General features: G+C 40.2%; 2 protein-coding genes across 4 annotated transcripts in view; one reads left to right on the forward strand and one right to left on the reverse strand.

Moving 5' to 3' along the window:
* The window catches only part of LOC119660946 (GATA zinc finger domain-containing protein 14), a 35736-nt gene extending 17447 nt beyond the window's left edge, over nucleotides 1–18289 (reverse strand). The window contains exon 1 of the mRNA XM_038069955.1: nucleotides 15015–18289. Coding sequence (XP_037925883.1) covers nucleotides 15015–17127 — 2113 coding nt within the window. The 5' untranslated portion in view covers nucleotides 17128–18289. The remainder of the gene's footprint in view (nucleotides 1–15014) is intronic.
* LOC119660947 (DNA-binding protein SMUBP-2) overlaps nucleotides 1–24740 on the forward strand; it is a 54945-nt gene that overhangs the window by 24900 nt on the left and 5305 nt on the right. For 2 of the 3 annotated variants that reach the window (XM_038069959.1, XM_038069956.1), the window contains one exon: nucleotides 4213–4225. The exons of the other annotated variant lie outside the window; for it this stretch is intronic. The gene's annotated coding sequence lies outside the window, so the exon portion shown is untranslated. The remainder of the gene's footprint in view (nucleotides 1–4212; nucleotides 4226–24740) is intronic. 3 annotated transcript variants of the gene reach the window in all.

A 24740-nucleotide genomic window follows, 5' to 3' on the forward strand; every position in this document is an offset into this window, starting at 1 on the left:
ACTTTAACGCCCCAGTTGCACCTTCAAGATGTGCTTGTACCATGTTACCTTCCTTCATAAATAGCCGAAGCGAATCAACCTCCAATCTCATGGTTAGAAAAGAACAAAAGCATCGAACAAAATATCTTGCAGATACTCCCCAAAAAAAGTACGCAAGCCTGAAATTATGTTTTTGGGGCCGCCCAATACTAACTATATGATCTTGATATTTTCAATGATAACAACAAAAAAGATACCCAAGCATTCCAGACATGAAAAGGCATTTTAGCGGGCATCGATAATAGGCAGTGTGCAAAGGGCAACCAATAAAAAGAAAGGTGAAGAAAACAAAGACCATTTTATGTTCATTATAAAGCTTAAGAAATGGGTTTTGATCAGAAAAGAAATTCTTTTCTCACGCAATTTCGTAGCAACAGATAATAATCGTCTGAGATTCAGTGAAAATTCGCAAGTTAATCAATCAAAGACGCTTGTGGAAAATCTCCAAAGGAGAGGAGGAGGAGGAGGAGGAGGATTTAATTTATTGAACTGCTATGGATGGTTATGGGGAAGATGTACAGTTTCACTATGAAAATTATAGAAACTGTAGTTGGAGGTGATATGTCTTCTTATTCTACTTTAGGTGGAGATGAAAATAAAAAAAAAGAGACTTTCCCTTTTTTGTCTTCTTTAGTCGTTATTCGGCTCATATGGATCGAATTCGCCACTTTATTCGGCCATAAAATAAGAAATACCACTGAAAAGGTTGGAAAGGTATTAGCACTGATAATGGATGCCACATTGCTATGATGACCATGGAACTAAGTCGTTGTACGACCCCTACAAGAAAGCTACAATTCAGAAGATTCGTCCACTGGCGATTACACTGATTGCCACCAAATTTGGTGGAAAAGTGGGAACTTTGAACGCTCACGCATCGTGGAATTCAAGGGGCAGTCCCCATACTTTGCATGTAAGTGGGGTGTAAATTTTTTTACACCAAATATAGCTATGTGCGATATCAAATCAAAAGTTTCGATTAGTGCTTTTCAAAACTATCGGTTTTGATATTTAATTCACAAAGGGGGAGGGAGGGGTGCTTTCCAACCCAAAAATCTGAAAAGAAATCAAGAAAATGCCACTAGACAGTGCCTAGGCTCCGAAATACTCCCCATACCGATATCTGATCAAATAAAGTCAACAAGTGTATATTACGAAGGTGTCACGCTGGTTTGCAAAAGCTTTGTATGAGCTAGTGGTGTGGCTAGATCAACCTAATAAAGCAGGCGCCTCTGCGGAAGTAGCTGTCCATGTGTCGCTAAATCATGTGACGCGTCGATGCCTAGAAGGTGCTCATTCCCCAGTAGAAGACCAAACTACTGGCGGAATACTGAACTGGCCATCCTTCGACCAGCCTGTTAGCGAGCCAGAAGAGCGGCTAAGAGGTTGGCAAAATTCACCAAGGGCAAAAAGGGCGCGTCTATAAGAAAGCCCGCAAAGCCCCCAAGCTCGCCATCCAAAGTAGCAAGAGGGAAGGCTTTAAGGAGATCTGTTCGGAAGCGGAAGTAAAACCGTGGGGAATCGTGATGGGGCGAATTAGAAGTCGGCACTTCTGCCTAGGACTGTTAAAACTCGAGGTAAGCCAACCTCCTACAGACCTATATGTCTTTTGGACACTGTAGGGAAATGATAGAGCGAGAGCGGTTGTTGAGAGCCAGGGAGGATTCTCATACCGGCAGTATGGATTCCGTAAAGCCAAATCTGTCATAGATGTCATCAAAATGGTTACTGGCTTGAAGATGCAATTCATGGAAAGGGTAGTACTAGCAAATATTGGGTGGTGGTGACCCTCGATGTGAGAAATTGCATCCAATTCGACCAATTGGAACCTACTACGGGAAGCTTTGGCGAAGATTGGTATTCCCGTCTAGTTATTTACATGAACAGAGGGTTTGGTATGACACTGATGACGGGTTGGTACGTACGGGTACGTTGTCCCTGCAGGTGTCCCACAGAGCTTCGTGCTGGGTCCACTGCTATAGAACGGAAGAAGTCACGGTGGTGGGTTACGCCGACGATATAGCGCTGGTTGTAGTCGCAGAGGATCTCGAAGATGATGAGTTATACTCATACGAAGCGACCAGTGCTGTTAGGGGTTGACTAGAGAGTTCTGGTCTAGGACACTTGTGCAGAAAAAAACGAAACGAAACACCCTGTTTATAAACAAATCTCGTCCGCAAATAATTAATGTAACTATGTCACCTTTAGAGACATCTGTGTATGTACCGGTACAAATTAGCAGTGTCTATGTACCTTGGGGAATTCACCAAGCATCAAGTACCAAGCCATAGAAAATTCCAAAGATTATGCAATTTCCTTTAAACAATAAGATGTAAAAAATATTTTTATGACACTAACACGATGGTATAGAATGACTTTACATTATTCTCTATTAACTTTTCTTCCATGCCAAATGGTTTTATCTTTTTAGAAGTGAATACCCAACTCGAGAAGATTTTTTTTATGGGATAGTGAGAAGTTTTTATTCACGATTTCTTTCACAAGCTTTGAATTTCATTTAGCTTTAAAGTAAACTAAGCAACTATTAAATAAATAAATTAAAATAAAACAAATATGTTTTCCCGGGAATGCAAAAAATAGATATCATCCAAAAGGTCCAATTTTTAATATATGCCGAACACAAATTAGACTTTGTTCATGCAAAGGGGGGATGTAAACATTGGGGGTCGAAAAAGAGGTTTCGGACCTGGAGAGATAGGAGGATTTGAGGAAACAGATGAGTTCGTAGGAAATTCTCTTCGATGATCTTTATCTGCATGGCCTGGGAGATAAGGGGATTAGGATGGGATGGACATTTATTGAGGGCATGACGGGCTAGGACGGCATCAATGCGGGGCGTTTGGCAAGAGTCGTGGAAGATCGGGTTGGAGATGTATTTGGAGCGGTCTTCGTTTATACAGGTGTTGGAACAGTGGCGTAGGATTCTGCGTTTTTTGAGTCGGAGGCGTTCGATTTGGCTAGGGGGGGGGGGGGGGGGGGGGAACTGTTGAACCAGAAGATGAAGCAGAAAATGAGAAGGGAACAGATAAGCCGTTTATAGCAAAACAGCTTGACTTTCCGAGGTGTTGGGCTATTGTATTTAAGGATTGGGTGTAGGGATTTGAAGGCACCTACCTTTGTGATATGTGGCAGGTAAGATACACGGGAATTCATAGTCGCCCCAAAGTAAGTGACTTCATTTACGGTTGGGATTGGGGCGTTGTAGATTTTCAGGAATAGGGTTACTATGCCACTACTTATTTTCGTCGTCATCCTTGCGTTATCGTAGAATACGATAGTTTCGCATTTCTATGGGTTTAGGGAGAGTTTCCAGACGGTGAAGCCCGTCCAAATAGGAATTCAGGCGGTTGGGAAAGGAGGGCATTTCCTATAATTTGCGGGGTGGTCGCTGCCCCCGCATTTAACGCACTTAGGTGTCTGTTCAACCGTTTTGGCGCATTCCCCTATACCATGAAGCTGGTCACACTTGACGCATATGTATGCGAGATGGCAGTTGATTGCCGTGTGGCCCATGCGCTGGCAATTCTTACATTGCAGCACTTGCTTGTTTTTAATCTGTTCTAAGCGAACGATCATCTGGTGCATTGCTTTGACGTTGCGCAAATGTTCCTCGCTTAAAGTCACGTCAAAAGTGACCAGCCACAGGTCGAGGTCGATATTGTTATTCTTTGTCCAGGTCGTGGCAAAGGGTTTGGCGTTCAGGGTGCTGGAGACTCTCTGAGCCTTTAGTTCTTCGACGATCGACGGGAGAGTATACGTGAAGAACTTGTTATGGTTCTCCACAAGGATCTGCCTGGCGGTGCCTTAAAAGTGCAAGTGATCGTGGCCTCTAGAGACACAATCTTACATGGAATAATGGAACAAATGGTTACTGAAAAATCGTACAAGTAATCGATAAGTACAGATGCATCTCTGAGATCTTGCATTAAAAATGGTTCCCGAACTACTGTATCTACATATATGAGATAAGAAAATAAAAATTACGCCAAAAGTAGAACTATCTTTTATATTGGTTTTGAATTAATTGAATTATTTTTGCATTTTTTTTTATTAATTTTATCCAGCTATTGCCTTTTTTTTCAGTTTGTATATTTTATGTTATCTCTAAATCCAATCATATCTAATTTTCTTTCTTTCATTTTTTTTTTTCAGTCCACACAACTAGGTGAGTACAGACTTTAAGTCACTTTAAAATCAGTTAAAATGATATGTCAATAATAATATACATAATGTATCGATAGTAAGCTAACGATGAACAAAAAACTAATCCCCGCTTGCAGACTAATATGATTACTACATTATTAATTAGTACTACATTACTAATTTCAAAAAATTGATTTTTTTCATTTTTCATCAACCTTTTTCTCTCGTGCAGGTTTTTTTTAAATAGTATTCATGCTTTTTGAGGTACGATTTCACTTGAAATGGTTTTGAAAAGTGCTAACTGAGCCTTTTCATTTGATATCCTACATGGCCACATTCTGTGAAAAAAAAAATTGGCACCCTACATTCACATGTATGGGGAGCCCCGTCTTAAACTTCACCCAAAATTACGCCACTTACTATATGTAAAGAGAACAAACGACCACATGCTCTCACCAATTTTCGCGACAATCGGTCTAGCCGTTTCCGAATAAATTGGGTGTGACGGAGGGACGGACAGACATCGAACCGATTCTAATAAGCTTTTGTTGCACACAAAGTTCATGTACATCAGTACATTCTCTTCGCAGGGACACACAACTCCTCTCAATGGTCTGACATATGGCAAACACGTATCATCTTCAACTTCAGGAAAATCGAGGTTGAAAAATTTTCTGAAGCTCCTTCCAAAGGGGTAAATGAACGACAAAACCCAGGTGCGGACAGAAGAACTGACACTAGACTGCTATTCTTTTAACAATCAGTCCTATAGCCGCAGTTTGTAATGCATCGGCCCCCAAAGGAACACTTCGCCCCAGGAAGTTACCATCCCTCGTGAAAGCGTGATTTAAGGTCTTCCACAGTCTTACCACACAGCCGCCACATGGGCTCTGCCGGGGCAACTCAAGTTATACGACAGGATAACCTAAAGGAATTAAAGTATCAAACAAGCTTTGAAAAGACTTATAGATCGAGGACAGACCATTGCCAGCATCTGGGTTTAGCACCACCAATTGATAGGATCCTTTTTTTTTTTAACTTGAGTCCTTTGGCTGCCAGATGAGGCCTTCTGAAGCGGAGTGGTGGCTCTTTGGCCGAAGCCAAGACCTGGTGTTAGCGGGTGGTTTCGTTGAGCCCCAAGCATCTTTTGAAGAGTCGGGCACTGTACCAGAAGGGGTTCCAGTAAACTTCGCACAGAACCTGCAGGCAGTTTCCGTAGATATCCCTAGCTTCCCTAGGTGATAGTTAAGTCGACAGTGATCAGTGAGAATTCCCACTATGATTCGCCGGTTCTTTTTGGTGAGGTTTAAGCAATACTTTGTGCGCTTGGGTTCGTATCCCCCAATAAGCACCCTGGACTGCTTCATGCCTGGTAGGCCCGACCAGTACAGTTCCCTCAACCGTTTCTCTTCATTTTTTAATTCCGTAGCCATGAACCCGTTGCTGTTTCCACGGAAGGGTTTTGGCCCATGTAAGGGCGCCCCTGCTCCTTTATTGGCTAGTTCGTTCGCTGCCTTATTGCCTTCCAAACCCAACATAGCCTGGAACCCAGAGTATCCAGACCTTGACAAGCCGAGCATATTCAGTCTCTCAAGGTTGGTTGGACCGAAGTGCCTTGATCGGGGGAGTAGAGGGCTCAAAATGTGTGTCCCGAAAAGCGTAGCAGGTCTCGTTCTCAGAACCTTTTCAACCGAAAAAAAATATTTTTTTTGTGTTCTAGGGACAGATAAATTGGCAACAAAAAATGCGTGGAAAAAAAATTATAAAGTATCTTATGTTGGCTCAATGGCCACTAATATACGTAGGCCACTCGTAGCTATTGCTTGGTTGCATTAATAAAACAATACCTGCTACCTCTGTCACCTGTTTTGAACGGACAAGTGGCTGTAATTTCCCCACAAGATTCATAATTAGAAGAGAAAGAACAATCCAAGTTGGGAATTTCATATGAGTTCTGTTTAAAAATATATTCAGCGCGTTTTTTTTTTTATATCTTCATCATTGAATGCTTGTTCTACAAAAACATCTGTCGCTTAAAATTCTGTATCCGTTTTTTATGAACCTACCTGGTTTGACTTACGATGACGTTACATGATTATATCTGTATATGTTTCTTTTCTTCAGCATTGGAGGCAAAATAAGATAAAAAAAAATTGTGTAAATTTGGAATTTCCATTGAATGCAATAGACAAGAAAATTCCCCAAAATCTTCCGCTTCATCATCAGGTGCTCATCATAAGTACTCATAGTATCTCTGTCGTCATTATTTTCATTTATTTAGCGATAATTAGCTTTCATAGTTATTGTATTATTTACTAATTTCCAATTTGGGAACTGAGGTAATGGTGTATGACATGGAAATGTCCAAACTTAAATGGATTTTATATCCGTGATTTTGTATTTGATTTTAAAATCTATATACCATTGTATCTGCAATAAAAATCGTATCTTTACTTTCAGTATTATAGCATTTTATACACTGGAAAGAAAGAATGATTTAGAAATGATTTTTATCTATGATTTTTTGTATTTTATCTATGATTTTTTGTATTTTATCTATGATTTTTTTTAATCTACGATTTGTAGAGGACATCAAACAAAAGCGAGTAGTCAATGTGAAATTAGAGTTAAAAAGGGTTTATTTCCTTTAAAATGGTTCTAATTTGGGGGTGACTTTTTTCAAACCTAATTAACATTGATCGAGCATCAATCACTCGATGTTGTTGCCCCTGGTTCGAATCCCAGTTCGTTGTGGATACTTGTTTTTGTCTTTGCCCATTACTGTCATAACATAAGGTCATATGTTCAGGGAGTGCAAGGCTGAGCCTGAATGTATGCTTTGCAAGGGTCAAAAGGGCGTCGACTGTCAGCACATTGCAGGCAGCATCAGATGTCCAGTGTTTAGGAGAGCCTTGGACGCAGTAAAAAAATGAGGTTGATACAAATCAACGTCAACCACTGCGAGCCAGCACAGGACCTACTCTTACAGACTATCTATGAGAAGGGTATCGAAGCTGCCTTAATCAGCGAGCCTTATTGCAACAATAAAAGTGGTAACTGGGCTACAGATGTAACTGGAAAGGTAGCGGTATGGTCGTGCGAACACAAAGCCACTCAAGAAGTGATGGAGTCTCCAGAAATTGGAATCGGCACGGGAAAAATAGCTGGCATCTACTTATATAGTTCCTATCTTCCCCCAAGCACGACGATAGCACAATTCGAGGGAATGCTAGGTATGCGAAACCCTAAGATCATAGCGGGTGATTTCAACATGTGGACTACCTATTGATTGGGGCGGTTGAACTACTAACACAAGTGGCCGTATTTTGCTCGAGGCTTTCGCGGTGCTAGACTTTTTGCTTGCAAATACGGAAAAAGTGACCACCTTTCGTGGAACAGGGCCTTGCTGAATACTCGATCTAACATATGTGAGTACCACATAGGCGAGGAGAACCATGTCGGTTTGTCAGTGGGCATTAAACTCTAACGACCACTAGGCCATGCGGCGATGGCTGGTTCGTGAAAAAGTTTGAAGAGGAGGCATTCATAGGGATGCTATTGGGAGGCCACAATCTCGGTGGTGCGACAAGGCAAGAGTCGCTGGAAAAGCGGCAGCAACAGTGGCATGATTCGCAGGGTGGTCGCTGGACCCCCATTTTGATTCCCCGTATTGAGGAATGGATTCAGCTACGACACGGCGAAATTAACTACTATCTGACGCAATTCCTGTCAGAGCATGGTGGTATCTGCATCAATCCAGGTTCAAGGTTTCCCCCTTTTACCCTGAATGTGGCTGCACGGCTGAGCACCCGGAGCATGTTGTGCTCCTCTGTCCACGCTTTTACTCAGAGAGGAGGAGCCTAAAAGACTCTCTGAAAATCAGCATAAGCCCGCAGAATATCGTCAGGGAAATGCTGAAGTTGGAGGGAAACTGATGTACGGTGAACTTCGCAATCAAAAATACAGGAGGAACTTGGAAAAGCGGTGCACGCGAAGAACGCAAGGTTTGGTCGCTTGAAGCGCAGTCCTCCCCGCAAAGTAACGCTTTGCAGGGATTTCGCGGGAAAGGAAAAAGGAGAAAGTGTGCAAGGTGGCGCGGCAGTTCCTTTCTAAGATTTCTAGCTCCATCGCTTAAAAAAAGGTACTCGATAAAGAAAAATATGTGCAATGGCTCCAAGGGTTATAAATCGTACCCGAGCTAAATGGGGCTGATTAGGGGCAAATGTCAAAGAAAAAACCTCAATCGAAGTGAAGGTGTAAATCGTTAAAAAATCCGTTTATCTTAGTTCAACGAGTCCCCAATTTGCCTCCTCCCCCATTCCCTTTACCACCACCAATCACAAAGCAACATAGTCCCCAAGATTGTCGGAATTTTATACTCATATTGTATTAATTGATTTCATTTGGAGGGTGGCTTGAACCCCTTCAATGCCCATGTTTTTTTTTTTTTGTTCCTTATTCATATTGTTTTCTAAGGATTCAAAAACTTGCGTATAGTCCCCCTTGCATTCCTATTTATTTGACAGAGAGGCAAGAAAATATGAGCCTTTCATTACACCCCCTAGGCTCTGAAGGTTTCGCATTTCTAACCATTTTCTATCAGTTACCATCCATATTACCACTGGGTAACATTAGTTCAGATGACGTGACCGGACTTACCTTCCTGTATGGAAACAAGGGGAGGAGGAAAGGGATGGTTTTTGCCTATATTCAAAAGAGAAGAAACAAATTAAAGGGTGAAGATTGTGCACTGTTAATTTGGATTAAACTGAACCTTAAAGAAAAATGAAAGGCATAATATTCGTTCTCTTCATGTGTTGCTGGGTGGTGGGGGGTGGTGTTGGGTAGTTTAAGGTGTCACATTTTCAATTTCGTAAAAAAAGAAAACATGGGAAAAAAGTACAAAAACAAAACATTAAAAAATGATCAACTATGAGGGAACAACAAAAACAAATTGTCGTTAATATATGCGTATGTTCACCTGTAGTTACCAATTTCTATCGTCTTAAATTACGCTTTCCTCTTTTTGTTTTTTTATTTACGTTCCATTTGTTATTGTTGCGGGACTTTTTTTTGTCATTCTTTCAGGTTATCGGTTAGTATCGGAGTCGAATGAAGAGCCGGGCACAAGCCAGGGTTATTCACGTCTAATCCATTTCAATAATCTACCTAGAATTGGGGTGAATGTCGATTATGTTATGAAGTTAGGGGTTAAGTATTATACCATTGTCGGTTCCACTAAGAAAAAACCCATACACAGGCTCAGTGAAAATTGTGAGGAGCTCTACAACCAATTTAATATCCACAAATTTAAACATTTACGATTATTGTTCCTTCTCGGGGGAGGCGGAGGGAAAAGGTCAGTTAACGTCTGAAAAATTACTTCTGCCCTAGATGAAAGTGTCAGCCTCGATTGTCGTTTTTATAGTAGTAACTATTATGACATCGCCGCGATGTCTGAGTATCTTCAAGGTTCGTCCAAGTTTACTGCATGAAGGTTACCTTACCTATTTTAATATTTCGAAGGTTTTTGTTCTATTCTTCAGTATGAGACTTTTTAAAAAAAAAAAACGGAACAAAAAAGGAAGACATGTCGGGAAACCGGAAGCTAGATGCTTCGGGTATGAAAGGTTTGGTTTAATTTGAGTAGATGTCGGTGGGGAGAGCATTCCGAAGCCTGGATATATAACAGCAGCTTCATAATTTTTTTTTCAGATTTTTCGGTTGGGTAGTTTCTGAGAATTGGTCTGTTAAAGAGTTCATCACGTTCGGCCCCCCCCCCACAAATGTAAAAACTAAGATTGGCTTCGAAAAGTATTCATTGAGACCTTTCATTTGATACCCAACATGAATATGTTTGGTGAAAAAAAAATTGACACCCCCTTTTGTTTGCATATATAAGGACCCCCCTCCCCCCACACACACACAAAACCTTAATAAATTATCACTAAAATACTGTTCCCCCCTATACTCCCTGCGGAGGTCTTGCACTGACGAAGGGGCCAATAGTTATGAAAATACTGTCTATGGGGCAAGAAAATAAAATTTAGCCCCAAAAATGGACCCATCTTCCATTGGTGGATTTTGTCGTGGAAATTGAAGGCCACACACAACAAATCAAACCTTAGTTTCAAGCGTTGTCCCTCGATTACAGTAATTTCTCCCCCGCAAGAACCACCTTAATTTCAAAGTAAAGGAGGCTGTGACATCCCTAACTTGTATACATAATATGACCTAATCCATTTTTCCAATAGTTCTCACGTTATTCAACAGAAGGTCAATCAATGTCTTACCTTCTTACCGGTAGATACTTTTAAACTTCCTATTTTCTTCTAGCAGTTGAAATAATAGAGGGTGAGATTCTGACGTAAGTTAGTGTGTATTGGCGCCGATAATTGGTGCGAATACCACATGCCACCCCCCTTCATTGCATGTGTACCAACGCACTCAAATCTATATTGGGTCAATTTCATCTATTTTTTTTTTCTCCTTTATTGAAAAATGAATCCATTCAATCCGAAACACGTGTGCATGACCCCACTTAGCCGTACTATCATCAATCAATTTATTATCAATGGCAGTCAAGAAACCAGTAGCCAAGAAAGCAGGCAGTGGGGCACACATTATTAACCGCTGCCACTGCTGTCGTTTGTCGATCTTACATATATAGTAAAATTTGAGTTGCACAGTAAATGCACTATGTTGCATTCTCAGTTCTCCTCATGGTCACCATTTGTATATTTGGTCGTATAGATGAGTTACGTGCTTTTCTGTAACTTTTTTATGCAATAAAGCGTGCATAGTCTCAAGTAAGCATTGCACTAGCAAAACAGATTGTCAAGTTAGAGAGAGCATTCAGTTGCCTACTGTCGGCACCGAGCCTCCTCCTACCGCGCTTGTGCACTTGATCCAGTACTCTCATGAATTTCTAGTATATATTGTTCATATAGTTGGAAGCGTCGGTCCGGTCGCTTCTGCTGCCGGTACCGCGTCGTTGTTGCTTTAATTTATTTTCCTTGAAATCTCATTTAGAATGGGTCCGGCTTCTAAAATTTTTATTACCGGTTGCAATCAAATCAATGCAAAATCACCACGTACTTAGCATTCGAACGTAACATAGGAGCATGACATCAATATGATAACAACAATGTGGTTATCAGAGATTAGATAGGGTAAGGGGTGTCTCCTCCTGGATTTTGGTTTGCCTGGAAGGACATGGGATGAACATATTTACAACCGTACAAATGCAGGCTACCATGATGAAATCTGAAAAGGACTGAATCAATATTAGTGATGATCGAAGCGAAATAAGGGGTGGTACTCGGTTAGATCAAGTCCTCCCAGCTAGAGGTCACAATTTTACAGTTTTTTTGGCTTGATTTCGGGCTCAAATACAAAGATTCTCGGAGTTAATCTGGCCCTAACCAGGAGTTGCCTCAAAGATTGTCTGGTTTGATACTCGTCTAAACTGCGATTTATCTCTGTTAGGACTTCATATGTTAAGTTCATTGTACTGTCCCCTGGTCCCCTGCCTGGGACCACCACATGTTTTTGTGGATCTGAGAACGTCTCCCGGAGGTCGCAGAATCTTCAGATCAGCAGAATATAGAGATCAGAACCACGATCTTTTTCGGAAAATATTATCTTTTATAGTCGACCAACACTATGGTTTTGAGTGTTGGCTGACTATAAAAGACCATAAACGGAACCTTGCGGCTCTGGAGACGAAGATGTTATGTTAGACTACTGCCGTGACACGTTTCCGGGCTGGATCATCTTCATCCATACGGATTAAGTGATCCGGCCACCGTAACCTATTGAGCCGGATTTTATCCACAACCAGACGATCATGGTATCGCTCATAGATTTCGTCCTTATGTAGGTTACGGAATCGTCCATCCTCCTCATGCAGGGGACCAAAACATTCTTCAGAGGATTTTGCTCTCTAACGGGGCCAAGAGTTCGTAATTTTTCTTGCTAAGAACCCAGGTCTCTGAGGAATACATAAGGGCTGGCAGGATCATTGTCTTGTAGAGCCACAACCGTGCGCGGATAATCTCCACTGGTCAACTAAAATTAAGTCGGAAACCGGAAGCTCCACGCTATTTTCTTGATATTTTATGTAAGAATATCTGGATACACCATGATTCCCTTTCACTAAACTTCGCAATCTGATTCTTCCTACTAAAACCTATATTACTGCACCGATCTAGGAAACTTCAGAGGGATTCGCAGTCAATTTTCAAAATATAATAATATATTTGAGTAGAGAGTAGGGAGAGATCCACCATATCGCGAGTAGCAGTATATTTAGGAGGTGTCTTCTTTTCACACTCGTGTGTAGCGGAAAAAATGCTGACGTCGACCTCCAGAAGGGATCATCCTGGGGAACAGAGCGTCTTCGTAATCTGGCTTTTGTGCACTGGGGGAAACTTTCTCACTGCACAAATGACACAATAACCCGCCAGAGAGCTTATTAATGGCACTGGACCACCATCAATAGTCTCTTTATTTCTGTGACGATATGGAAAATTATGAGGGGCCCCGACACAAGGGGTTTCACTATTGCATTGGTAGGGAAAGCAGTATCTGCTGCAAATAATAACAATTTCACCAGCTTGAACTGCACTACGAAGGGCTTTCATGTACTCAAAAGCCTTCCAATGGTCCTATGAGGGACGTTAACGGTAAATTTCGCACACAGGGTTAATAGCAGCGAAAGAAGTAAAATGTGCACTTGTTCACGATTTTCCGTTGCAAAACATGCGGTGAACTCTGACACCTTTTAAGGATATCTTAAATGCAGATACGGACTGCTCCTCCAAGCAAACTATCTTTGCCATAAATGCAAACGAAGTAAAGGCGCCGGCCATGGCGCTCTCTCTGCGACACTTTCGGTACAGTTCCTTTGGAGCTGCAACTTCCTTTCATTCGTAATCCCTAGGAATCTGCGTTCTTTCTCAGAAAGTCAAAGAAGGGGATGATCGTTGAGATTCAAAAGGAAAGCATTCTCCTTGAGTGTGACAATTGGAGGAGTATTTGCGAGCTTCCAGGGGTGACAAACATACCAGCTAGAATCATCCCGGAGAAGGATGATTTCGTCTCTGGATCGTCCTGTATCGATTACATTAACACTTTTTGGATCATTGTGGAGCTGTGTGCGGAGTTTAGATCCCCACTTCATTTGCTTTTCATCGATTTCGACAACATGAATAGCGATTGCATCTCGAATGTTTTACGCAAGAGTGGCTTTCTAAGAAACGGCGAGCAGGCGTGATAATGTGAAAGTGATAATAAGGAGGTGGAAATGGGAAGGAAAACAGCTTCAACGCGGAGGATGCCATGTATTGAAATCCACTATCAGTTGCGTCACCATAAGGCTAAATGGCATAGAACATTCCATTGCATTGAGTGCAAGCTTCTCAGAAAATCGTGGAGCGATTTGAATTTGAAGTCCTATCAGGTGCCTGTCTATCATCCATTTAAAGTACGTGACCAGTCTTCACTGGAAGTTTCGGAATTTCATCAATATTGTACCATACTCGCCATAAATCTCCGTTTCTTGTTGGACCAGAATATTCTTATGAACACTTAACATTTGGGAGTGTATAATCCTTTTTGCTCAGCTTCACTGACAATGGCTCAAGTGGTTAGAGCGCTGGGCTGTTGTAGCGAAAGGTCGCGGTTCAAATCTCACTGGTGGCAGGAGGATTTGTCATCGTTACTGGATCCCGGATGACAGTCGACTCAGCTGTGAATGGTTACCTGAGTCAAATCAGGGTAATAATGTCGGACGAACGCACTGCTGACCACGTTACCTCCTACAGGGTACTGTGATCCTGTATTATACTGTTATGGTCTTGAATGAAGTGCTCTAACTCACTTCAAGTCCCTGATTCAATATGGATTGTTGCGCCAAGGATTATTATTCTTATTCATTGAGGATAACACACATCTTATTACTAATTTGTAAATACATCTTTTTGTGTGATGGAAAAGATGGAAATAATGGCGAAATACCGAGGAAATCAATGGAAAACTCCAAGAAAATTGTGAATTTATTTATTTAATTCATTTTTTTTTTTTTAAATTACGAAAACTGTCCGAAGACACATTCTTATACGGAAGATCCACCAACCCAGAATACTAAGTCCAGCACCACATCATCATCATATTAAAAGAAAATAAATAGCACTAGCAGACGCCTACATTGATTGTATTTTTAATGACATTTCTCTGACTTACATTACCATGTCGTTCGTCTGAATAGAAGTAGAAATAAAATAAAGGTTGAAAACAAAGCGTGATTTATTAAGACAAAAAGAAATCTCAACAAGCAATCTAGGGAAATACATAATTTTTTGCTTGTAGATAATTTTTCCTGTTTTTTTCTGGTTTTACCAAAGAGCTAAAAAGAAAACGACGACAAGGCAAAAATTGTGAGATTGGTTCGAATGGTTTTCGAGTAAATTAGTAGACATAACTGCCTAATAAACTATAAAAATGACGTCCATCAAGGTATAACCCTTAATTCCCTTAAATAAGCAATGAAAACTACCTACATATATCACAAGTAAAGATCGCACATTCTATGCTTAAATGCTACATCAACTATGGATTGACAAAAAACGATTTTCAGATGAATTATCACTCAATTATCAAGTATAAATCATGTCACAATCAATATCACCAAATATAGTATCATTATTCGATATATCAATTACAGCTTCGTTGTAGGATTTTTATATAATTTTACTTTTTTTTTAATATTAATAAATTTCAATTAAAATAAAAATGAAATTAATACTCACTCGTTGGAAACACGTAGATGCTGTTCACCACTGAGAAAAAATCTTCTTCATAATCATCATCATCACCAGCTGATGAATTATCACTAAAATCTGTATATTGACGTCTTTTACTAAAACTATCACTTGCATCTCCACCATCATAGTTTGTATCATAATAAGCTCGCGGATCATCACCTTGCATATTATCATTATCATAAAATGTTGATGAATATTGTCCACCACTGCCTCCACCACCACCACCATTACTATCGTCATCACTATACTGATTTTTATTATTAGCACCTCGTCCACGTTCACTATTACCACTTCCACCATTATTACCACTATTCTGATAATGTGATTTATAGAATTTTTCAACAATTTCTGGTGGAACAACTGGTGCTGTTATATTTGGTACATCCTTAAGTTTAAGACGGTATAATATATGACGTTTTATAGATGCTAAATTATCTGCTTTGACCTTTTCACGTAGCTGACATGAATGACAACCAGAACGTAGATATGTTGTTGAACTTGCACTTCCACCGCTATTTCCATCACTATTACGATCATCATTGTTGCTATTGTTATTATTGTTATCATTAGTGCTACTTACGTCTAAAATATCATCATTGGTAAATTGGCGATTCATTTCAGAAAAACTACTGTATGATGTTTCACTATTACTTTGTCTTGTTGAGTCATCGTCAGCATTGGTGAAGCCATTGCCGAAATTGGATAAACGTGAATTTAAGTTTAAATCCCGACGAATATTATTTATGTTACCACCGTTATTATTACTATTGATATTGGCGCCGTTGTGGTGATGTTGATGAAATTGTTGTTGTGCTGTGGGTGCAATTTTATCACTGTTTGGGTTACTATTGCTTAAATTAACATTGTGCCCACAAACAATTGGTGCTAGATTTATTAGCATTATTATAATTAAAAATATATTCATTATATTATTAATATGCTTAAATTTTATTGGTATAGATGAAAAACGTTGTTGATGCTTTCTCCTTGTTATTGTTGAATAAATTGTTGATATTAAATTTGATTTTCTACAAAAATGACAATTGTAATGTTGATTGTCTTCAAAACTATTTTTTATTATAGTTTTGCTATTTCGATTGCAACAAAAGTATGATTGATGATGATATTTTTGTTGATACCATTTCTCATTTCCATCATAACTTGTCGTGATTATAGATTCTGGTGGATTGAAATTTTTATCAGTGAATCCCACTGTTGATGATTGGAGGTATTGATGCTGCTCATTTACACAACGATGATAAGGACTGTTGTATGATGAATAATGATATTGTGCTTCTCCATCCTTGCTCAAAATAACACTTTGATTTCTTCGTTGTTTTTCTTGTGCTACAGTCATAGTTGTTGGTTTTGCGGATGCAAAAGCCATTATTGTTGATGATGAAATAATTGGTGAAGATGATTTTAATATCGATGGGGATGTTGTTGATTTTTCTATGGTTGCTGGTGCAAAAGGCAGCGTTGATGTTGATTCAACTTTCGTATAGTTTCCTGATTGATTAAGTAGAAACGATGGATGCGCTGGTTGGCGACATGAGTTCCGTAAATGATCTAATTTGATAAAGTATGCAGGAGATTCGATTGTTTCTAGTGATGACAAGGTTACATCTTCCTCTTCAAGAGGCAATAAAAACTCTTCTCCCTTTGTTGAATTCACAAATTCTCTATTATTTTTGTAAGAATGCAATGGCATGTTTGTTGATGATACTATTTCTCTACTCGTTTCAGATGATTGTTTTACTAAAAACTTAACCATATTTCTTCCGCTCGATATTCGCGATTCTTCTAATCGTCCTTTTTGCTTTTGCTTCTTCCGCGAAATCCCTCGTCTTCTAATGTTAATATTATGTTTCTCACTACTAGCTTCAAAAAAACAACCAATTTCATGGGAACCATCGCTCAAGTCACTTGATTTCGGTAATCGTGTTTTTTTTATAAACTGTTCTTCATTTTTTTGATGGCCCTTGCCCTCCATCGATGTTATCCGGTGGCTTCCACTTTCATATAACAATTGATCTATTTCAAGAGTAGAATCTTCCAAGATAAATTTATCACCGATATATCCGACTATTCTTTGCATATTGTATTGTGATTTGAGTTTTTTTTTTTATAAAAAACAACCAAAATGAAAAAGGAATTTATATCCTGGACTAAAAACTATCTCAATTAAAATCGCGGCGTACGCTTTTAGATATTCAACACTGCACAGCTAATTATTTAAAACGAACACAGTGCACAATTATCACTTTATCATTTTTTGATTTATGATCGTTTTGTGATCGAGATTGCTATCGTTTCATGCAATTTGTATAAAAATAATGTTAGGGACACTTGATTGACTTGATATTGTACGAAATATATAAAAAAAAAATATAAATCAACCCGAGAAGGAACACACAAATTTTCAATTTAAATAAATGTAATATAAAAATATATTATCAGTCCTTTATGGTAAATTTTTGCAGTCCAAGGTTCTATTTATATTGTTCTGGATAATTTAATAATTGAATGATCTCTTTTTTTTTATTATTATTTTCCTAATTTGGTCATTTTACTTTGTTCAAAATTAAAGATCATTTACATCGGCCAAAACTGTATTAAAACTTTACGTTCTTTTTCTTACACAATCTTCAAACTATACTCAAATTTAGATGAAACAACAATAGACACTTTTAACCGTTATAAAATTTTCAACTGAAGTTAAGTTTATAATATCTTTTTTTTTTTAAATTTAATTCAATCTTAAATTTCTTTATTTTGCGCGCGCTTGAAATGCGTGTTATACTTTTCCCGGTATATTTCTCGTGTTCAATTGTTACTTTTATTTTTTCGTCTATAATTTTGGAATGTTCAATTTTAATTCACTGAAGAAGTACAAAATATCTTTCGTTTTATTTATCCAAAGTGTGGATTTTAAATTGGTATTTTTCATAAAACCATTACACGTTATCTGTTGTTTGTTATTCTCACAGTTAGTCCTGGATTTAATAACGATAAATTCAAAAAGTTTTTGATTACGCGATTTAAATTTTATAGATAATTTTCTATTTTTATTAGTCCTCTTTCTTTGCTATTATATGTTTCATTCTTCTTTGTTTTCTGTACGTTAAAAATAAAATAATATCCGAAAAATAGACGTTTTTAAAGGATCCTTTAATAACTATTTATGACCGCTCGCTCCAACTAGCCCGAGCCTACTGGCTAAAAGAACAGATTAAGACGACGTATATATGTGTCGTTTATTTGCGCTAACACTGTTCAACTCTGTCGATTTTCTGTTAATATTCTGCTAACAAACCGCGAATGGTCCCGTGAGAACGACACACAGTCCAGCAATAAACACATAGCTCGTAGCACATCAAACACATATGACCCAAACAATCCAACAAGACCCAATAAGATATAAAGTAACGAAACCCACATATATGCAACTGCTTCTATGTACGAGAACATACATGAAGTGCAAATTGCTAAAAACGATCGAGCCGGCCGGTCCATTGGGACGTAACCAGTCACCGTGGCGATAAATTCGATTCAGTAGTGTTTGCTGCGCCGCCAAAGATGTATCGCTGCTAATAGATTGTTTACAATTAATCGTTTTATGATTTAATATAAGATGCATTTTCCAAACAGATTTACATCCAATTGTTAGGTCGATTAATAGAATCTCAAGGAATGGCTTGTTGACCATACTAAGTTTTGTCCAAACTTTCCAAAGTACTACTGTAGGCTACCCTCCCCTCCCAGAAATTGTAGACTCGAAACTTCTAAATGCAAATCAAAGTCAAGAATCATTTGGAGTACATTTGCATATATTGGTTGATAACGTTTCAAGGATGCAGTTCGGAAGAGTGCCAACTAAGCTCTCTTCTCCTCCACTGTAGCCTCCTTACATAGGGATACCAATGGTAATGGACTACGGAAATGATTGTTGGAAGCACCTGGTTTGCGCGGAGAGCGGTCCATAGACAAACCTGGGCCTCTCCAAATGGGACCACTTTCAACCAAACTGACCACGTGTTGATCGAAGGCTGCCACCTTTCAGCCTTGATCAATGTCAGAACATACAGGGAGGCCAATATAGGCTCTGATCACTATCTCGTTGCCATAGTGCTCCGGGCTCAAATTACACCACCACCTACAATCCTCTTTGACAATCAGGTGAGAGTGAATACTGAAGCCATTCACAACACAGCGCTCCGTAATAGATGTGACAATAACCGCAGCTAACAAGGGTCCTGGAGTTGAAACAGTAACAAATGGTCTTCACAATCACCTGAAGAACCTGATACAGCCACAAATATACTTGGTCCCAGCCCAAGAGCGTCCTCACAGACGGAAAAAGGAAGCCTGGGTGAACCAATAAGTCTCTGAACTCGACAAAATACAGGGAGCAACCGCCCCAAGCACGGAAGTTCTACCAACAAGTCAGCAGGAAGCCTTATACACCTCGATGGTCATCCTGCTTAAACAAAGAAAGAAATCCTGCAGGATGGGCATAATGAAGCGATGGGTTGAGTATTTTGATCAATATCGGCAAATTGGAGGTCCCGCCAACAGAAGACGACGGACAAATGCTACCACCACCAAGCATAAATGAAAGAGTCCGTGCAATCCACCGGCTTAAAAACTAAAAGTCGTCAGGAACCAATGGAATTACAGATGAATTGGTTAAATATGGGGGCGACCAACTACACCAAGTGATTCATCAACTAACGCTCAAGGTGCGGGTCAGCGAATCCATGCCTGACAACTGACAACGAGGCATTATCTGTCCCATACATAAACAGGGAGATATCACATAGTGCATCGTACGTTTCTGCATGCAATGAATATTTTTCTGTGTGTCTGGTGTATGTTTGTGCCAATAGGGCAAATTCTTCTTCTTCTTTTTCTTCAGCCTTTGCCCGTTGTGATTCAATCGTGATCGGTTTCGCCTTTTTTTTTATCAAAAGTCTGATCTGGAAACAATCGCGAGGCTTTCCAATCGCCATCTAGCATATAAAGCCATCGTAGTTTCGACCGGCCTTTTGGTCACTTACCATCGATTTCGGTGTGGAATTCTCGTTAGCGCGAATTGCGTGACCAGCCTCCCTCGCAATTTTTCCACGATCGGTGCAACCCCATACCGATCGGGAATATCCTCATTTCGGATGTGATCAAAGCGTGTCACCCTACTAGTTGTTACCGCCCACGTTGGGCGCCTACTTTGTTGCGATGAGAATTCAGCGTTGCATCATCTTGCAATCAATAAGGTCACCAAGGCTGTCAACCAACTAAACTCCTCTAACAGGTTTACACAGTCGTGAACACGAACTGCGCGAGATAATATGTGAGAACCAAGAACCCCAACCAACATCTCGTCGAGCTGCTAGCATTCGGGTTAGCTCCAGCGCGTGCCGTCTGGGCAGTCAGTGTTGGTTGGTAGCCTTGGTGGCAAGGTGACACAAAACTCCCATCTTAACAAAGTTGGCGCCCAACGTGGGGCCACAGTTGTTGCGCACGTAACACAGTCCAATGCAACATCTTCGTCTCCATTACCGCAAGACACCGTTCATTGTCTTTTCTAATCGGCTAACACTCAGAAGCATAGAGGGCAACATGGCGGACGACACTCCGGTAGATTTTAGACTTGAGACGTTAGTTGATACGTCGATCACATAGAACACCAATTGTGGAACGCCATTTCATCCAGGTTGCGCTAATGTGTGGAGCAATTTCACAACACAGTTCTCCATTGACTGACACCAAGAAGAGAAGACTCACAGGACTTTCCATGCTGGTAAACATGTTGGTTTTCATTAAGTGGGTGCGACCTAAGTGCGTTCCCACAAATGTGCGGCTCAACCAGTCCTTTTAGCAAGAACGAAGTCAAGCTGATCTGTGGGAAGTTCTTTGGATTAGCATAGTCATCTTTCTCAGGCTTCGATATGAAAACTACTTTAACCTTCTGCCAAGAGGTAGGCACATAGCCCAAAGCATGACATGCTAGAAAAATATTTCTTAGCAATCGCTCTAAGTGTTTCATACCCTCATTTAGCATTGCTGGATAGAGGCCATTCATGCCAGGTGCTTTGAAATGTTCAAAGGAAGTATGGCAGCTCTCATCTTTTCATAGGTAACAACCGTTTTCGCAGTGTCCCAGTTTCCCTTGCAGCACTTGCGTGTTGAAGGGGTTGCAAGATCCGTCAACTCTCCCCCTACAGTCAGGAGCTCGTGAAAGTACCATCAGGTTTTCTAAGAGAGTCCAACTTGCACAGCCTTGAAGTCTCTCTTGCGCCTTCTAGTTCCTCACAGTACGTTCTAAAGGAGTCTCGTTCGTTTCGAACACCAAATGAACTTCTTATATTCACGCTGTGCGTTTCGGAAGTTTAACCAGTCTTCATCCTCATTGCTTTTGCAAGCACGGTTCAGAAGTTGTCTGGTTAATTTTCTGGGTTTTTGCAGTGCCCGGTTCCACCAAGGAACCATTTTACCGCTTTTTTTAAAACGCAGTCTTATTAAAATCAGTTCTTTGTCTGTCTGTCACACGCAGTTTTCTTAGAAACGGTTATTTCTATTGACACACGATCTAGTGAGAAGGTTGAAACTGTCAAACTGTCAGAAATACTCTCGTTACTGGCATTCCAAGCGCGTCAAAATTAGCGATTCAGAGACAGTTGGTTCCCTTTAATCTCCTGCAATATTGCCCCTATTCGTCCTTTCCACATTTAAAATTTCACGTTTTCAATTCAATATCTTGTAATTTTCATCGAAATCTACAAAATGTCTATCTTCATATTCGTAACAAGGGATAAATTCAAGAAGCAGATGCTCAAAAGATCCACCTGTCGTTATCTCTCTCATTCAGGACCTGGATCGATTAAGAAATTGGTCATTTTTTTGTGCATTCATGTATTTCTTCCCCGGAAGGAAGCATGAAAATTAAGCGCGGAAAAATAAGACGGAAAACAAAACCATCTTATCCTATCCTAATTTGATAAATAATCATTTCCATTTTCATTATCCTGTTCCTATGTTTTCCGTATCAGGTGTCTGATTTCTCTGCGTTCTTGTTGGTTTTTTCGTATGCTATTCACCCTGCGGGTAGTATCCTTTTGGCGTTTCAATCGTTATTGTCTTTTTTTTTTTTCTGACCAGGTTGTGCCGTTGTGCTAGAGATAAGCGCACATGGTTGATGTTGCGTTGAAGGAACAAATAAAGCAACAATAACGAAGTTCCCGGTTTTATTAGAGGAGGAGAGTGGAGGAAATTGGTTGGAATATCGTTTTATTGGTTCTCAATTTTGAGTGCCCCTAGGGAGACTAGATAGTTTGGACGGAGGAGGGTCATTGAACAGACAAGTTCATGAAGAGCGGAAAGAGGTTTTGGGCGTTGGTGAGAGGAACCTCTAGAAATTTTCGAGTCTTCTAGTAGTATTGAGTGGTCCATAGGTCGTATATAAAGAAATTGACAATTCCTTTTATGATCTCGCAAAAAAACATGCAGATGCGACGGATAATGAATAATTTAAAATGTAGAAAATTGTATTGGACAACGTATGTGGAATGAAGTTGCTGTCCTTTCTCAATGCGGGACCTATCCACCATTACTTCCAGGTACTAATCAACTTTTCCAAAATCATGTAGTCAATGCGTTAGCTATGGTGTTTATGATCATCAAAAAAAACTGGGGACAAGTCATTGGAGGGACTTTGTTCCTAGGACTTTGGCTCGTATTGACCTGGAGACCTGTTTGCTCCTTTAGTTATTATTATTCTGTTAAGGGGAAGGTCGCACCGCGTCCTTAGAGAACTATTGTGCCCCTTTTGCTGGTTATAGTGGACCTATTAATCAAAGTAACTCAAGCAAACCTTTAGTATATTCCCTACTTCCAGATCTTTTAGCTTTGCATCCAGTATTAAGTATTCTTCCCAAGTGCGAACACTGTCCCAGGACGTGTGTAGAGGTTTCATCACACTCCGCCTAAAATCTGCAGGCAGTATCCGTAGATACCCCTAGCTTCCCTAGGAGATAGTTTAGCCGACAGTGACCAGTGGGAATTCCAACTATGATTCGGAGATCCTTTTTGGTGAGGTTTAAGCAATCCTTTGTGCATATGAGGAAACGAACCCCCAATAAGCACCTGGACTGCTCCATTCCCCCCCATCCCGTTCCTTAGCCGTGAAACCGTTTCCGATTCCACGGAAAGGTTCTGGCCCATGTCAGGGCGTCTCTGCTCTTTTCTTGGCTAGTTCGTCCGCTGCCTCGTTGTCTTTCAATCCAACATGACCTGCAACCCAGAGTATTCAGACTTTGTTGGACGAACCGAGTGTATTCATTAGAGAGCAACAGGACCGAAAGACATATATATTTTAGCTAGCTCTCGGTTTTTCGCAAGAGGATTCCCAAATTGCCTGCATGCTTCCTCCTTGCAGATCGCGAATTTGCACACTACTGCAATGTTCTCCTTGGAACTTGCCCTTACAATTATTGCAGATGAAGTTTTCGCATGGTGTAGGTTTATCTAGGCTATCTTAGTGCTGGTCATTGGCTCCTTTATTATTTAGAGCTCTTCTCTACTCTCGGAGTACCACCCTCCTCTTCCGACATGACGCTTTCCTGCGCGTCGCTGTCCACCCTAAGCCCTAGAAAATCTAGGTCTAGGTGGTCCAGCTTCTGATCTTCACTGGACAGCAGGTCTAGTTCCCTGGTTGATCCAGTCCTTTCGGCCTCTATGACATCCGACATTCCTTCGGAGACCTTGGTAATTTTTCCACCCGATGTTTCCTCCGAAGCGTCTTTTCTCGGCTTTTCACAGTGCACGCGTGCAGGTATGTTGCCAAATCTATAGTTGATATGGATGTGATTACCTTCGGGGATCGGTCATCTACCCGAATCGTGAGGAGTCTATCCTTGCCCTTGTTTTTTAAATACGTGGAAGGTGGTTTGAATTGACAATAACGACCAAATTGTCGGGAATATCAACAAGTGAGACTTTTGCTGCCTATCCACCAGGGTAGAGAATCTAGATTCCTTGGGGAACAGTTAATGTGACAATGAACTCTTTGTTTTTAATGCACATTTTACCAAACTTTTCACTTTTAAGGGAATATGGTCGTCGAGTACAGACTGTCTTGGATGCCGATAGACGGAAGTCTAACCGCTAATACTGTGTTTCCTGGGACATGTACCTTAACTGTCTTCTTCATATCCCCATCTAAATAGGGGTACCATTCTGGATATTTTTCTTTGACCAGTTTCTACTTTTCTATAGATTCTCGGTGAATGGTATCGGTGAATAAAAGAACTTCCGGAAATCTTATCTCCCATTGTATAGGTTACATAAGTCTGCTCAATATGAGCATAACCAAACGTGTAACGTACTCGCGATATTTTCACCGGAAAACCATTATTCATTCACAGTTTCAATAGGACCAGGGGAAGTGAGCGCCACTATAGCCCATATTTTATTTATCCAAAACAGAAGAGAAAACAAGTAAAAAAAACCTAAATATTCCATTGATAGATTTTCTTCCTGGGACTTCGGGTCGGGCGGAAGGCGAATACAAGGCAGAACGGACCCAAATGAAGCCACCTAATCAAAAATTCAATTAAGTAATCAATGATGTGCGAAAGACATTGAACTAACTTCCTTTCCGCCATAGAGCACACGCAAGATATTCCATTCATGGCTTAAGATGTTCATCCTCGC

This window comes from Hermetia illucens, chromosome 7, assembly GCF_905115235.1.
Source record: "Hermetia illucens chromosome 7, iHerIll2.2.curated.20191125, whole genome shotgun sequence".
Taxonomy (NCBI): Eukaryota; Metazoa; Arthropoda; class Insecta; order Diptera; family Stratiomyidae; genus Hermetia; species Hermetia illucens.